Source organism: Sminthopsis crassicaudata, chromosome 3 (assembly GCF_048593235.1).
Source record: "Sminthopsis crassicaudata isolate SCR6 chromosome 3, ASM4859323v1, whole genome shotgun sequence".
NCBI classification, from domain to species: domain Eukaryota; kingdom Metazoa; phylum Chordata; class Mammalia; order Dasyuromorphia; family Dasyuridae; genus Sminthopsis; species Sminthopsis crassicaudata.
The window spans coordinates 16,384,443-16,399,991 of record NC_133619.1 but is presented as its reverse complement, the minus strand read 5'-3'; the positions used below and the strand labels follow the sequence as shown (position 1 = coordinate 16,399,991).

Below are 15,549 nucleotides of genomic sequence, written 5' to 3'. Positions count from 1 at the left end.
AAAGAAATCAGTCCTTAGCAACCAAGGGAAGATGGGACGGAGTCCAAGATGAGCAATGTTTTCCTTTGGAACAAGAGTGTGTCCTTTCAACAGATGAGCTTCAGGCAGCAGCATCTGTCTGGAGATAAGAATATACTACACTGCATGATTCCAGTGATCTCCTACCACAGAAATCAGAGTCCTCTGGCAATAGGGTCCTTAAGGTAGTGATGCTGTTCTACTGATTTCATGCTTTCATCATTTTGAATGATTCATCAGATAAATGAATTTTTTAAATGCCCACTTTTGAAACCAGTCAATATTGTGCTCAAAATATCCCAATTCTTTAGCAAGTTCCCCGGGTTGCACAGATGACCCTGCCCTTGGCTCTTTCCGTTTCTATTTCCTTGTTTTTCTTTGTGTGTTTCTGTGACGATAGTGAGGAGTGATCCCGAATTTCCCAAGGGTACAGCAGCAAAGGGCAGCTCCAGCGAGTCGGACCAAGCTGAAGAGCTCATAATGAAAACTAGCATTTCTATAGCTTGAGGTAGCCACTTGTCCACAGCTCCTACGTGTCTGTGGCAGGACCTGTGGGCTCCATGCATGGATCTGGAATAGAGTTGGGGGTGAGGAGAGGAGCCCTTAACCTTTTCATAGCTCTCCCTCTCCCATTCACACTGTTTCTACATCTGTAAATTGAAGGTGACGTCTAATGTTCTTCGTATTCTCAGTTGGAACTCATGCTTCCCCAAGTCCCCCTTCCTCAGCATAACTCACACCATCCACTCCTGGAGCGCCCCGCCCCTTACAAGGCTCTGTCACTTTCCACTTACTGACCCATTACACAATAGCTTTCTATTGGACTCCAGCTTCTCTTCTCTCCCTGTTCCATTTCAATCAATAATCATCTATTATCCAGAGCCATCCCCGGCCATCGCGACCTCTATCTGGCTCTGGAGGAGAGAGGGAGCCTGGTGAGTTGGCACAGGCCTCCCGCGCCTCGATCCAATGCATCTACAAGATGTCGCCCTCCCGGTGCCATTCATCCTCTTCAACAACGGGGGACAAACAGCAACAACCGTCGTTTATTAAACGTTTTCTATTTGTCAGGGACTGAGACAAACATCATCCCATTCACAAAAATGTTTGTGGCGGCCCAAAGGAACTGGAAACTGAGCGAACGCCCATCAGCCGGCGGCTGAATAAATGGTGGTATGTGAATGTGATGGAACATTATTGTTCTAGAGGAAACGACCAGCAGGAGGATTTCAGAAAGGCCTGGAGAGACTGACATGAACTGATGCTGAGTGAAAAGAGGAGGACCAGGAGATCGTTGTCCATGGCAACAAGATGATGTGATGATCAACTATGATGGATGTGGCTCTTTTCAGCAATGAGGTGATACAGAGGTTCCGGGGGACACTGCCCATTACACAATGCAAATCCAGTCCTTTTCTCCAAGAATTCTGAAGCAGAGCCCTGCGGCAAATTGAAGACATTCCAGCCCCAATAAGACGCCAGATGGCACTGCAGAGCGCCTGCACCTTAGGAGCCGGCGCCTGGGGACTCTGTCCTGGGGGGGCGGGCGCTAACACCCCTCCCTAGAAAGACACAGGGGTCCTATCTCCCATCCTCTGACCGAGTGATTGCCTCAGGGCTTATCTCTGAAGGGGCTGGTCAGACATTGAGGGCAATGGCAGAAGAAAGTCTCATCTCCCATAGGACGGAGGACCTAGGAAAAGGCCTTTAAGAAAACAGCGCCCCAAAGACCGAAGCAGCCAATAAAACAGCTCTATGAAGACGCACTGGAACTTGGCCAGCTGCTGCCTCCCAGCAGTGATGCAGTGGCAGCCGGGTGTGCACCCACAAACTGCAGACCCAGGGGTCTTACCCTGCCCCCAATTGTATTGGGTTTAAGTTTCATGTTTATATTTCTATTCTCAATGCTGGGTACTCAGTGGTGCTCAATCAATGCTTGCCGATTGATTGATTGGTCCAGCCAGAACCAAGTGGGTCCCATCCCAAGTAATCTCCAACTTCCCTGCACAATTCACCTTGACGAGGGGTGGCCGACTTTCTGCCAGCTGAGTTTGCTTCTGATGGCACCTGTCTATGCCCAGCCCGGTGCCCGCTGACTGGAGGCATAGAACAGAGCCACCTGCATGTCCACCTCCTGGTGAGGGCTGGAATCCCACCCAACAGTCACTCCCCTGCCTCCAGCAAGGTCTCTGACAAGGACAGTGGTGGAGTCACTCCTGTCAGTCAACTGAGCAAGCCTTGGTTTGGAAACATTAGGCGTCTACTGCATGCTAGGCACTGTGCTTGGCACGAAGGAATGAAACCTTCCTTATTTGTGAAGAATCTCTGTTTACACAGAGACAAGTAAATATTACACTAAAGCAGAAGTCCGGCCATTTTCAGCCATGTCTGCCACCCGTTGATCCCATTCGAGGCTTTCTTGGCCAGGACACTGGTGTGCTTTGCCATTTCCTTCTCCAGCTTATTGTACGGGAATCAGAGAGAGCGGGCTCCCTGAGATCGCCGGCTGGAAAGGATCGGGGCCAGGTCCTCCTGACTCCAGGCCCCGCTGGTCCCCTGCACCAGCTCATTGCCCGCCTAGATAAATCCTGCCCAATGACAGAGCAAATACCTACAGAGATCCCATGCTGTCAAACACAGGCCGGTCAGGCGCCGGGATGGCTAACGTCCGGGACGGTGGGCGAAGGGCGCCTGCCTGTGTGTGCAGGCCGGACGGCATATCCTGGACTAACCTTTCCTTTCTCTGTTTCAGCTCGGTGAGAACTCAAAGACATTCAAAGTGGAGTTTTCTGTAGAAAGCTACAGGACCAAGGTGGGTTGGATTCCCAGTGATGGGCCTGAGAGAAGGGAGCCTGAGGGGAGAGGGTCATGGAAAGTCCTTGGAAGCAGGAGAGGACCCAAGGGGGCTGGCAAGGTGGAACGGAGACCATGAAACATACGGGGCCAGGCTCCCACTAGAACTAGGGCTTGGACCCAGAAGACCTGGACTCCAACTCCACAGAATCGAGAAAGAGCTATCAATCTGTCAATCCTTTCCATGTCCGGGCCGGGTGAGGTTTCCCGTGTTGGAGTTGGAGTCCTCAGCAACTTTATGGAGCTGGCTCAGTCACTTATCCTCCGGAGGGTAGACTAGGTGCCTCCTGAGGACACTGCCAGACCCACTAAGGTCCCTCCCATCTCAACCTCTATAATCCCCACAAAAAGTGGCCCCAATACACATGAGCGCGCCAGAGGTTATTGATCCCTCCAGAAGAGATCTCCTCGCCCAGCCAGACGACTCAAAGCCAGGCTCTTCCAGAGGGTCCCAGGCCATGTCCTGCTCCCCGGTGACCGCCTCTTGGGCTTCCCCCACTTGCTGACTCTCATTCTGTGTCTGTGTTTCTGTCTCTCTCTGCCTCTCTGTGTCTCCTTGTCTATTTCTCTGTTTCGGTCTCTAACCCTCCCTCCCTCCCCCTCTCTCTCTCCTTCCTCCCTCTCTGTAATGTTCTCTTCTCTAAATTACAACATTCTCTGTGAACAGATTTCTTGGGGAGTTTCTGGAGGCAGCCTTAGTTTCAGTTCAGTTCAATAATCCCAAAATGTAGCCAAGAGTTAAAGTCCGGATCCTTTATTGTGTCCTTCAAAATCCTGAATCTTTTCCTTTGGCCCACTTAGCTTTAATAGAGACCTCTCTCTCTCCTTGGTTCCCGAGAGCTCTTGTCCGAGTGTCTCCAGCCAGCACAAAGGTGGAAGTTGGAATAAATCTTGACTCTGCCTCTGAGAGTGGGATTGTGGGACCCAGAAGTCAATCCTAGTTGTGAATCTCCCAAAGTTCATGAGTGGGCTTGTCCTTTAGACTTGTGAATCTCCCCGACTAAATCCTACCTCTGAATCTCCTGGAGCCTCTAGTGGGCGTCCTTTTATATGCTCTTTTAAAGGTGTGAACTCTGAACTAGAGAACTGTTAAGTACCATGCTAAATTAGACAACTGACTTAGCACGTTGTAAGAATCCTAACACCTCTCTGTCTCTGTATGTGTGTATGTCTTTCCCCAATCAAAGTTGCAACTAGGCACATGCTCTGCCCGAGTGGTGTTCAAGAATAATAAATTCGGACCCACTGTCAACGTAACCTGCACGCAACTCCTAGACAAGAAGGAAAGAGAGCAAGAGGATTACAAAGTGTACAAGCAAATAAAACAGCAGGAGATACCCCCTTTGGGAACCAAGATCCCAGGTATGTGCCAGCATCCATTGAAACATCCAGAGTATCTGGTAGTTTCTGTGGCCACTGAACTGAAGGATGGAGCAGGGGAACAATCCAAAATATTTTTCTGAAGCTGCAGTTTGCAGGCAGGTGGAGAACAGGGACAAGATCTTGAGCACTTGATTGCTTGCATTAGACTTAAAAGTTACTTGTCCCTGCCTGGCTGTTCATTCTTGACACATGACCACTATCCTCTTTCAGAAGAAGGCCGTCTGTGTGGAGAGGGTTAGGAACAGAAACAATTGGTTTCCAAGCAATAGCATCACTTCCAAAATATCCAAAGGAAATTCTCCCTTACTTTGTGCCAATTGACATTTCAAAAGATGCTAGTGGCAAATTTTGATTTGGATTACTCTTCAAGGAATCTAATTCTTATGATCCAATTACAGGTTTATTAGTAGTACTCCAATCTGAATTATAATGATATTTCTATCTAACTATTTGTCACTATGTACTATATTACTAAGTACAATAGTAATTAAAGGAATAGCTAAATGAAATACAAGATAAAATACAAAGTAAAACTAGAATAGTGGAGGACACCTCAATATGCTCTTATCAGATATAGACAAATGCAACAATAAAAAAAGCATTTAAAGGCCCGAATAGAAGTTTCAAAAATTTTAGAGATAGTGGATTTCTGGTGACTGCTACAGAGGAATAGAAAAGAATGTTTGTGTGTGCATGTGTGTACATAGCTATATATGTATGCATATATATGCATACAAATAAAATTCACACACACATATATGTATATTTTAAGCTATGTGAGGCATCTTTATAAAAATAGACTCTATATTAAACCACAAAACCAATGCAAAGAAACAGAAATACTAAATACATCTTTTATTGACTATAATGCAGCAAAAAAGATACTAAATTAAAGACCACTGAAGAAAGGACTAAAAATTAATTGGTGACTAAATAACTTAAAGAATTGGTAAATCAAAGAACAAACCATAAAAACAACAGATAATTTCATTCTGATAACAATGAGACAACATTTTAGAATTCTGGTGATGCAGTCAAAGCAATGCTTAAGGGAAAATTTTTATCTCCTAGCACTTTTACCAACAAAAGTGAGAAAGAGAAAGGATAGACCAAAGAATTGGATATTCAACTTAAAAAACAAACAAACAAACAAAACAACAGAAAATCAATCATTTGAATTACAATTAGAGGATATTGTAATAGATAAAGTGAATTTGAGATTGAGCTGTCCCTGGAAATAACTGATCATTTCACTCATACTATGTAGGCTCATAACAAAGCAACCCTGGTTACTTTGTGCATTGACAACAATGATAATAATAACAGATTTTCATATGTCACTTTGACATTTATAAAGTCCCTTTTATATATTATTGCATGAGAACCTCACAACAACCCTGAGAAGTAGAGACTATTATCATTCCCCATTCAACAGAGATGGAAAACCAGTTCAGAGAGGTTAAAAGTTAGTACATTAACACACAGACCATCAGTGTCAGAAACAGGATTGGAACTCAAGTTATCACAATTCTGGATCCAGAACTGTGCTGCCACAATTTAAAAGACTGTAACAGAAAATTTTTTCCCCTAAAATATTTTTAGGAAGAATTTTTCTAAGAGAATTTAGAATTGATTTTGCTCTCTGCTGGAATTTCCCCTTTTTATTATGATAATTAACACATTCTAAATTTCTTCATTAGTAGCTGTTAGCCTCAGTTTCTACAGCTATAAAATGGGAGAAATAATACTTAAAACTACCCATCTTTTCAAACCTTTGAGGTGCTATAGAAATTTAATGATTCATAGCTTAGAATGCCCTTGTAGCATAGAGAAAGCATTGGACTATACCTTTGTGTTGAATTGGTTGAAGTCCTGTCCTGTTTAATTTTGGGTTAATCCTGTGAGGTATAAGAAACAATTCAATACAATGTCCTTGGAGCCAAAAAAAAAAAAAAAAAAATCCAGATTCAAGGCCTATTTCTGACTGGGACTGGCAGGGTAAGTCAGGACTAGACCCTTCCCTTTTCAGTGTCCAACCCAAATTTCCAAGACTATGGGCTGCAGGGAAAGTACCTACCTACATTGGTAAAGGGAATTTCCTTACCTAAGAGTTCCATATGTCAGTGAAATCACAGGTCTAGTCTCTATCCCCAGTGATGTGTGATGCTCTCTAGAAGGTTCTTCTACATCAGAACCCTGCCATCAGTCCAACTTCCCATGAATCAATTTGCCTTCCAAAGTGTCAGATATCTAGCTGACAGATATTTTAAGAATATAAGAACAGTGTAAGATGAAACAAGGTGAGGAGGGGAAAAAAAAAATTAAAAAATAAGGCAGCTGAAGGATGCAGGGCACTAAGTTGTGAACTTGGAGTCAGGAAGACCTGAATTCAAATCCAATTTCAGGTACTTAGGTGTGACCTGGGCAAATCATTGAACTTCTGCCTCAGTTTCCTCATCTGTGAAATGAAGATCATAATAATACCTACCTTGTTGTGGTAAGGATTAGATGAAATTTTAAATATACATATATGTGTGTCTGTACATATATATATATATACATATATATAAAATATACTTCTATTTATATGTATGTATATATATACATACAATATATATACATATTTATACTATACACACACACACACACATATATATACACACACATACATACATAAAGCACTTAACATATAGAAAACACTTAATAAATGTTTGTTAAATCTAAATTTAAACCAAATGGAGATTTGCAGGTGTCCATAATGGGGCATCAAGAGGGAAACTGATGAAAATGAATTTGTGAAGAAGGCTTTATTCTGCTATATAAATGTGTTTATATCTCAATGTTCCAGCCGGTGTCTTTTGCTCTATCTAATGTTCTTTGAGTTTAGCTCTCCAGCTGTTCAGGCATCATGGTAGCAACGAATGACAAATCCACCTTTGAAATACTGATTAATACCTTTGTGAGAAATAACTGAACATCTGGACTCACTTTCTATGGGAACATCTGCAGGAGCAGCTATAATTTCCCATTTATCCCTGTAGCTAACATGCTGGAAGTGGGGAAATAGGAAATAACCTGGTAGATTTGGACAATTAAAAGGCAAATTGGGATGGAAAAAAACTTGATTAGCATTAAACCGGCTCAATAGCTCAGTTTGGAGACACTGGGGAATTATTTTTGAATCTGAAAAATTTGGAGGCACACCTGCTGATGGAGAATAGGAAGAAAACATCCGTGGCCTGTGATATGCCTTATTCTCAGCCCTTTTTCTTCCCCAAATCACAAATTGTTTTCACTCTTCTCCCATTATCTCCAGTAAGAGTCCAACACGGGCCAGCACAGAGTGGGATTTATGCCAGACGAGTTTCGTGCAGGAGGCTCATTTGCTAAGAAATGATTCTTTTTAGCAGTCACCATTTTATTTTGTATGATCACACACAAACACGACTTGTTAACTCAGGAATGTAAGCAGATGGCACGTGGAAGGACCCGGCTGATGAGGCTTTTTCCATCTCCCAGTCTGGAGTCAAACCCTGTGACTCAGCCACAGCAGACACCCAGAGCATCCTGAGATTGGACAGAGACCCCAGACAAATGAGAGAATGTGGTCACGCAGGGTCCTGGGAAGCGTTGTAAGCAGACCTTTGAATTTTATAGTTTTCATAGTGTTTTAAAACCCGAAAAATCCTTTATCACTATTATCTCATCAAGTAACAGTATTGATAAGTGCCATTTAGAAAGTGCCCTGAAGGGGCAGCTAGGTGGCGCAATGGATACAGCACCAGCCCTGAATTCAGGAGGGCCTGAGTTCAAATCTGATCTCAGACACTTAACACTTCCTGGCTGTGTGACCCTGGGCAAGTCACTTGACCCCAGCCTCAGGAAAAAAAAAAAAAAGTGCCCTGAAGGCACAGCTGGGTGGCCAGTGAATAGGGCACTCAGACAGACATTCAACACTTCCTGGCTGGGTGACCCTGGACAAGTCACTTAATTCCAATTGCCTCAGCAGAAAAAAAAGAGAGAGAGAGAGAGAAAGTATTCTGCATATATTAATTCATTGGTCCTTAATCCTGAAGGAAGATATTACAGTCACTGTAATCTCCAGTTTATGAATGAGGGAACAGATGTTGAGAAAGATGAGGCGATTAACCAGGTGTACAACTAGCATCAGAGTGGACTCCCAGCCCCCAAAATCTCACCCAGCTCCAGACCCCATCCCCCTCCAACATGGAGCGTTGTATTCCATTGTATTCCACATGCCATGAAGCATGCTCGAAGTTCTTTGCTCCACCAGGGGTGCTGCTGGACCCTCGCTTGATTCTATTCCACCATGGCAACTCACTGGTCAGGCAAAAAGTTTCTCTCTCCACTGGAAGGAACCTAAGGAAATTGCCAAGCTCTCTGTGATAATCAGAAAGTTGATTATCAGACCCTTAGTCTGGGTGGGTAACAATCCATCTCCTTATTCCAGGAGTGTAGGCTCTGTGAGTTCTTCCCATTGGATGCTTGGCTTTGCACATGCCCAGTGAAAAAAGGTACTTCCTCTTATTTTCAGTGGGAGGATTAGCTCCCAAAAGTCTTAGGACCATAGTAGAGCACCTCCCTTGGGATGGCATGCTCCCCCACTAAGGCAAACTCTACCCATCCAGAGCAGAGGAGTTTTAGAAGAACAAGACCGCTGGCCCCCATTCTCATCCCTGCAGGGAGGATGGAGCACAAGCCATTACTCGTTACTCATTGGCTAGCCCATCACTCTGGATCCCCCACAAGGCTCCACTCCTGGGTCTCTTCCATGCTCCAGAGTGTAATCGCTGGCAGTCTCCTGGAGTTTCTAAGTCACGTCCAGTAGAGAGGAAGGATCATCCATAGGTTTTCTGGCACTTGCCCCTCTCTCTGACTCCTTCCCTTTAGGAGGTAGGTAGGGTCTCTTTTGGAATTCCACGGACAGGACCAACTGAGGACCTGGGATGCGTTCCCTTCTCTTCCTCAATCCCCAGGAGCACAAAATGAAAAGGAAGTCACTTCTCACTTTCTGAAGGTTCATTCCTTGACGCCATTGTTCTGCTTTTGCACTACGGAGCGCAGAGACTCGGGGTTCCCTGGGTGTTTTATAACTGGCTTCTCCAGAGTGGCAAGAAGCAGCAGGAAAGTTTTCAGAGAAGCAGAGACCAAACAGGAAGATGTCCCATGACCAGTTCCTGAAGCCTTGCCTTTCACAGCGCGGGTCCTCAGTTTAGCCCTGAAATTTCTCTCCACTAAACTAACACATCTTTTCTTCCTTCCTTCTTCTCAGACAAGCATGGAGACGTGGACCCATCTCTACAGCCCCTGTGGGAATTAGCCATGATCGGGAACTCCTTCCTGATGTGGGAGAAGACGTCGTCATCATTATACTATTATGTGCAGCAGATCACTGATATAAAGAAATGGGTAAGCAATATAGGAAAAAAAAAAAATCTACATTAAAGAATGGCTCTGCCCCATGAAGGAAGGAGCGGGACCCAGAATGCACTCTGGCCCTCTTGGCATAACTTGCCATGTTAGGGGGTTTCCAGAATCTAGATAAGAACTTTCGATAGCTTGGCCAAGATTGTAGTTTCCTTTCAGAAGACTAAAAGGCACAGGACATACCCTTCTGGCTAAAGATAAACTCATTTTTCAACTGTGGGTATGATTTGTGTAAAAATCAACCTTATCTCCTCTGAAGACATCTGCTTATTATCAGTGAATGCTCTGTCACAAGGTCCACAGCCCCAGTACAAGGATTATTCCCTTCCTGTGTCTCAGACTCCTCTTAACTAGGTGGCCCTGATAGTCCAGGACCCTCTTCAGACCTCAGTTTCTTTATCTGCAAAATGAAGGGATTAGGCCACATGATCCCTATGGTTCTAAACTTGTAAAGCTCTTCTCTTCTATCAGATGGATAGTCCACCAGAAAGGTAAAAACAGATCCATCCATCAGGTTCTCTAACAGATTCTGTGGGGAAGAACCTAGGCCAAGTGACAAGGCCCAGATGGGTTGCAATCTGCTCCAATGCTCTCTGTATCAAAACAGGTCCCTCCCTTCTGGGCCACAGTCATAGTCAGTAAATTAAGCAGACTAGGTGCAGAGCTTAATCTTGGGATATGAGGTGGGGCACAAAGAGGTTAAGGGACTATCCCTGGAGAACTGTAAAAACCTACCAGAGCCCCGATTTTAAAGAGTTATCTTTAAAGAGATAATGGGGACTGTCCCATTTGCGGAAAGTCTTGTGCTTCCTTTTAAAAACTCATTTAGAATAATAGTGTTTCCTTAGTCTGATCTTGGGGCCACTGTGGGGGTTCCTCCGACTTTTCCCCCCAAACCCACCCAAGGCCCAGTTGGCTCAGTGTCGGGGGCAGCTGTGCTCAGAGAGAAAGAGCCGATACAGACCTGAGCAGGCCGGAGGGTCCACCGGGAAGTGGGAACCAGAACTGGCTCCATTCCAGCTGACTGGGTGGGGGCTAGGGGCCCCTCCTCCAAGGCCCGGTAATTCCCAATGACTTTTTGATGCAGTAGACTACGGCATCCCAGGCCCATCAGCGTGGAAACAAATGGAGCCAGAGATACATCCATAACTTTGGGTAATGGAGATTTAAATAAAAACATAAGCTACAGATCAACAAATGTACCCGAGCTTCCGCTGGCTCCCTGCCAGCCTCCATCACTCTCACCCCTGGGACTTGGGGAACAGCTGGGGAGAGTCCTGAAAACAAAAAAAAATCAAGGTGTTTCGTGCCATTGGGAGCACAGGAGCCAGAGCCCTAGGCCTCTTACGCAAGTCAAAAAGGGAGCACTGGGTCATCATCCACACAGCCCTTCACACCAAGGTCTGTCATTCTGTTCTCCCCCCCCGCTCCCTGTCACCCTCTCCCCCTTACCTCCCTCTCATGAATCCTTATGGATCCATTCAGGAGGACTCCCTTAAAGTTTTTCACAAACATACTTCAGTGCCCTCAGAAAAGAATTATGGGGCAATTAGGTGGCGCAGTGGATAGAGCACTAGTCCTGAAGTCAGGAGGACCCGAGTTCAAATGTGGCCTCAGACACTTAACACTTCCTGGCTGTGTGATCCTGGGCAAGTCACTTAACCCCAATTACCTCAGCAGAAAGGAAGGAAGGAAGGAAGGAAGGAAGGAAGGAAGGAAGGAAGGAAGGAAGGAAGGAAGGAAGGAAGGAAGGAAGGAAGGAAGGAAGGAAGGAGAGAAAAAGAAAGAAAACCTCATTAACTGGAGATAGAACATGGAAGTCATTTAGGGCGTTAAGGAAAACAATTGTTCCTGGAAGTTTTCCTTGGGAAAACCAGACATGCCCCATCTCCGATAGCAAACACAGACCAGCTCTGCCATGGCTCACCATCTCATTAAAAAGACAAAATGGGGAGAAGCAAAAGCCAGTGGAATCATCCCTAGCTGGGATGTTCCCCATCCTAATGAAATCACAGGTTTAGCCCCCCAAAGTTGGCTTCCTTATTTATATTACTGGGGCACCCCAGGGGCATCTCTCTAGTATGTACTGTTTCCAATATTTAAATGGCCAGAAAAAAGAGTGGAACAATAATGTAGCAAGAGCAGGGACAACAGATGGATACACAGAATGGGTCAACAGTCAGAGAACCAGAGAAAATGCAACAGAAGACTGGGTTTTAGATCTCATCTGCCTGTGGGACTTGGGGCAAACTCTTCATCAGTAAAATGGGGGGCTTGGGATGGGCGGCCATTGGGATTCATTACAGGTCTGCCTTTGCAATCCAGACTTTGAACCCCTCTGTCAAGGGATCATAATTACAGTGAATTCCCACCGATTTACCCAATAGACCTTGGGCCAATAGACCTTGTGATGATTCCTCCAGGTAAAAGTACTTAAAGAGGAGCCCATGATGTGGAACATGGACAAGTATATTCTAAAGGCCAAGAGGGATTCTAGCATCCGCCCTTGCCCAAGGACCAGATCTAGGCCCACGCCTAGTGAGATTTCCTAGGTTTCCATCTATGTGATACCCCCTCCACTGGCAAAGACTGCAGCCCATCTCATCTAGTTGAGAGTGAGAGATGGTAAGCTAAGTGTAAGCCCCAGAATCCCACCAGGAAAGATTTCTCCAAGGAAATCAACCAAGAAGCCTTCATTGAGGAAGGCCATAACTATAAGAACAAGTTTCGAAACTCTGAGGATGCTGGAAATTGCTGGAAATGGGAAATGGTAAAGTCGCCTAATGTGTTTGATGTGTCTTAAGTAAACAATTTCATCCAGGGGGGCCAGATTCCCATCACTGACTTCAGCACAAGCCCTGTCTCTGTTTAGCATAAAATCAGCCTCCAAGACAACTCTTCTGAAGGACAGAACTAGGAGCCATTGTCCTGGGAACGTCATCCAAGATTTAAAAATAAAACAGATTTTTTTAATTACTGAAGGAAAAGGATGACATACACCAGTCAGCTTTTGAGAAGTTCAGCAAAGAAAGAGAGCAAGCTAATGAGATGAGGTGGATAAATAGAAGCATCGGGATCTGGACAGAGCAGTCTCCTTCAGACCCAAGTGATCTCATCACCCCAGAATCATCAGGGCCAAATGGGACTGGAAATCAGCAAAGCTTCTGGAGAATCAAGGGGAGGGAGGGGTTTTCTCTAGCCCTCCACAGGGGCCAGTGTTTCAGCCAGCTGGTTCTAGAGCAGTCTCTCGGGGGATAAGCTGCCAAGAATGGAAAAAAGTTACCAACTCTGGATGGGGAATTATCTAGACTCTTGGGTGCTCTTATCTGCCATCTTCCCCAGGCTGGGCTCCTGGTGACTTAGGGTTGTGCATTTAGAGCTTGGAAGAGACTACAGAAATCTTACAGCCCAACTCCTTCACTTTACAGATGAGGAAACTGAGCTTCAGTAACTTGGCCCATGGAATAAGAAGGGTTGGAATTCAGAGGAGAGGCTGCACAGCCACCTAGTCTGACCCATCCCTGGAAAAGAAGCCCCCCTACCCAACATCTAACAAGAGGTCATCCAGTCGGCCTTGGGAGCTGTGAGCTCCTCCTCAGTGGAGCCCACCGAGCAGAAGCTAGATGACCATTCCTTTGCCATATTAGTTGGGGGGACTTCTTTACATGGCTTGGACTGGATGGCTGCTGAGGTCCCTCCCAACTTGAAATTTTAGGTTTCGATGACTTCCATGATGGGAGAACCCATTATCTCCTAAGGCAGTGCATTCATTCTATTTTTTTTTTTTTTTTTTTTTTTTTTTTTGATTAACATTGGATAGCAATTTTAAGAGGTTCTTAGCTAGGCAGCTAGGTAGAACACAGGCAAGATCAATTGCTGGACCTGGAGTCAGGAAGACGAGTTAAAACCCTTCAAACCATGACTACTTGTGTGACCCCAGGTACTGAATCGCTTTCTGCCTCAGTTTCCCCATCTGTGAAATATGAGTAATAATAGCATCCTATCACCCAGATTGCTGTGAGGACAAAATGGGATAATATTTAAAGTGTTTTATAAACCTTAACATACTAGTGTTTTATAAAACAAAACGTTCTGTAAACCTTAAAACACTATATAAATGCCATTATTATTATTATTATTAATCTATTTCTTTCTATCCATGGTTCTGAGTTCTATCATTTGGAACCAGAGGAAGGAAGCCTAATCCCTCTCGCACCAGGAGACAACTTTTCAAAAACCTCAAATCAATTGTCATTATCCCACCACAACCAACCGACTCTTGAGTCTTAGCGACTGCTGACGACGTTTTAGTCACATTACAAGCTGGAAATGGAAAACGTCCTCCTCCCAGATCTCATTCTAAAACATCATCCCCAAGGAAAGAAAAAAAAATGCTGAGTTTATCTAGCTTGATGTCGATCAACAAGCATTTACTAAGAATTGAAAATAATCATGGAAAAATCACCCCTGCCCTCTCCAAAGTCCCAGCCCATTGGGGAAGATAGCATGTGAACAACTATGTGCATACAAGATAGAGATGGTTTAAATCGGAGTTAATTATCGCAATAATAGCGAGCCATTGAAACTCTTCTGCAGCTCAGTACTTAGAGCCAGATCTGGCACATCACAGACATTTGTTGGCTTGATTGATTTGATTTAACTTGATCTGATACCGATTCCAAGTATTTCTCATGCTCATTCTCCTTCCCTTTTGCCAGATATCGGCAGAAGATTTTATCATTCTCCACTATACGGTCCTGCTCCACGAATTCTCGACCCAGGTGAGAGATCTCACAAGCCCTTAGTAAATAAGCATAGAGTTCATTCGGGGTCATTGTACATGCAGTAATGGTGCTTTCTATTCTGACTTTTCTAGAATATCATTTCCTGCCACATGCATCTGATCTGGTATCCTGGAAAAACCCCTAAAATACAGTATCACTGTCAAGATTCCGGGACAGGAGAAAGTGGTTCTGGGAATAGTGAAGGCTCGGCAGAGAGGTCCCTGTAAAAGTGCATAGTAACTTCTAAAAGCCTCCTTATTATGCTTATACCAAATGAAAATGATTATACACAATGGCTTCAGCTGCTACCTGGTACCATAGATGACTAGAATCAACTGCAAGTATTCTGGAGATGTAGGTAAAACGCTGATGAAATAGTCAATGCTCAGAAAAACCCACATTATTTTTTTTAATCAGCTTTTAGGAGCACATGGCTGGTTCCCATAACTCACGGGCTCCCTATCTTCACTCGGAGCTACTTTGGGGCCACCTGAATGTCAAGACTGGTTCATCCCTAAAATACTACCAAGAAATCCAGAACAAATGAACAGCTTCCAGAATATGCTCTTCTGAATTTGCTATTCTCAAAAGCTTGCCCCTAATATTATTTTTCACACTGTAACTGACAATTTTATATCACTCAAATCTCAAGCGCATCCGTGCCAGTAGGTAAAGATAATATATTTGAATAAAAGCAAATTGAAAGGGAAATAAATATTTTTATTATTGATTTAAGATAAAGTTTGTAATTTTAAGGTTTCTAGCAGAAAAATTTCTTCTTTAGCCCAAGAATCAGTGGTCAAATAAATATGATTACATTTCTAATTAAGACGACTGGCTTTGTCATCATTTGCCTTGACTGGCAGGTTTGCTAAGGATGGAGAGTGAATTTAAAACTGAGATTGTAAAGCATGCATTGGGAAACAAAGTCTAGGGGAAGGCTTTAGGAACGGGTTAAAAAGGCTGCCTTGTCCAACTTTCTCATTTATCCAACAAGGAAACTGAAACCCAGAAAAGGTAAGTCTTGCCCAGACACCCAAATGGAGTAAGCATCTGAAATGGG

The 15,549-nt window shown here is 44.3% G+C and overlaps 1 protein-coding gene across 1 annotated transcript in view; it reads left to right on the top strand.

Moving 5' to 3' along the window:
* The window catches only part of RARRES1 (retinoic acid receptor responder 1), a 28,170-nt gene extending 12,855 nt beyond the window's left edge, over positions 1-15,315 (top strand). The window contains exons 2-6 of the mRNA XM_074298082.1: positions 2,771-2,830; positions 4,059-4,233; positions 9,548-9,684; positions 14,421-14,483; positions 14,579-15,315. Coding sequence (XP_074154183.1) covers positions 2,771-2,830; positions 4,059-4,233; positions 9,548-9,684; positions 14,421-14,483; positions 14,579-14,713 — 570 coding nt within the window. The 3' untranslated portion in view covers positions 14,714-15,315. The remainder of the gene's footprint in view (positions 1-2,770; positions 2,831-4,058; positions 4,234-9,547; positions 9,685-14,420; positions 14,484-14,578) is intronic.
* The last annotated feature ends 234 nt before the right edge of the window (positions 15,316-15,549 follow it).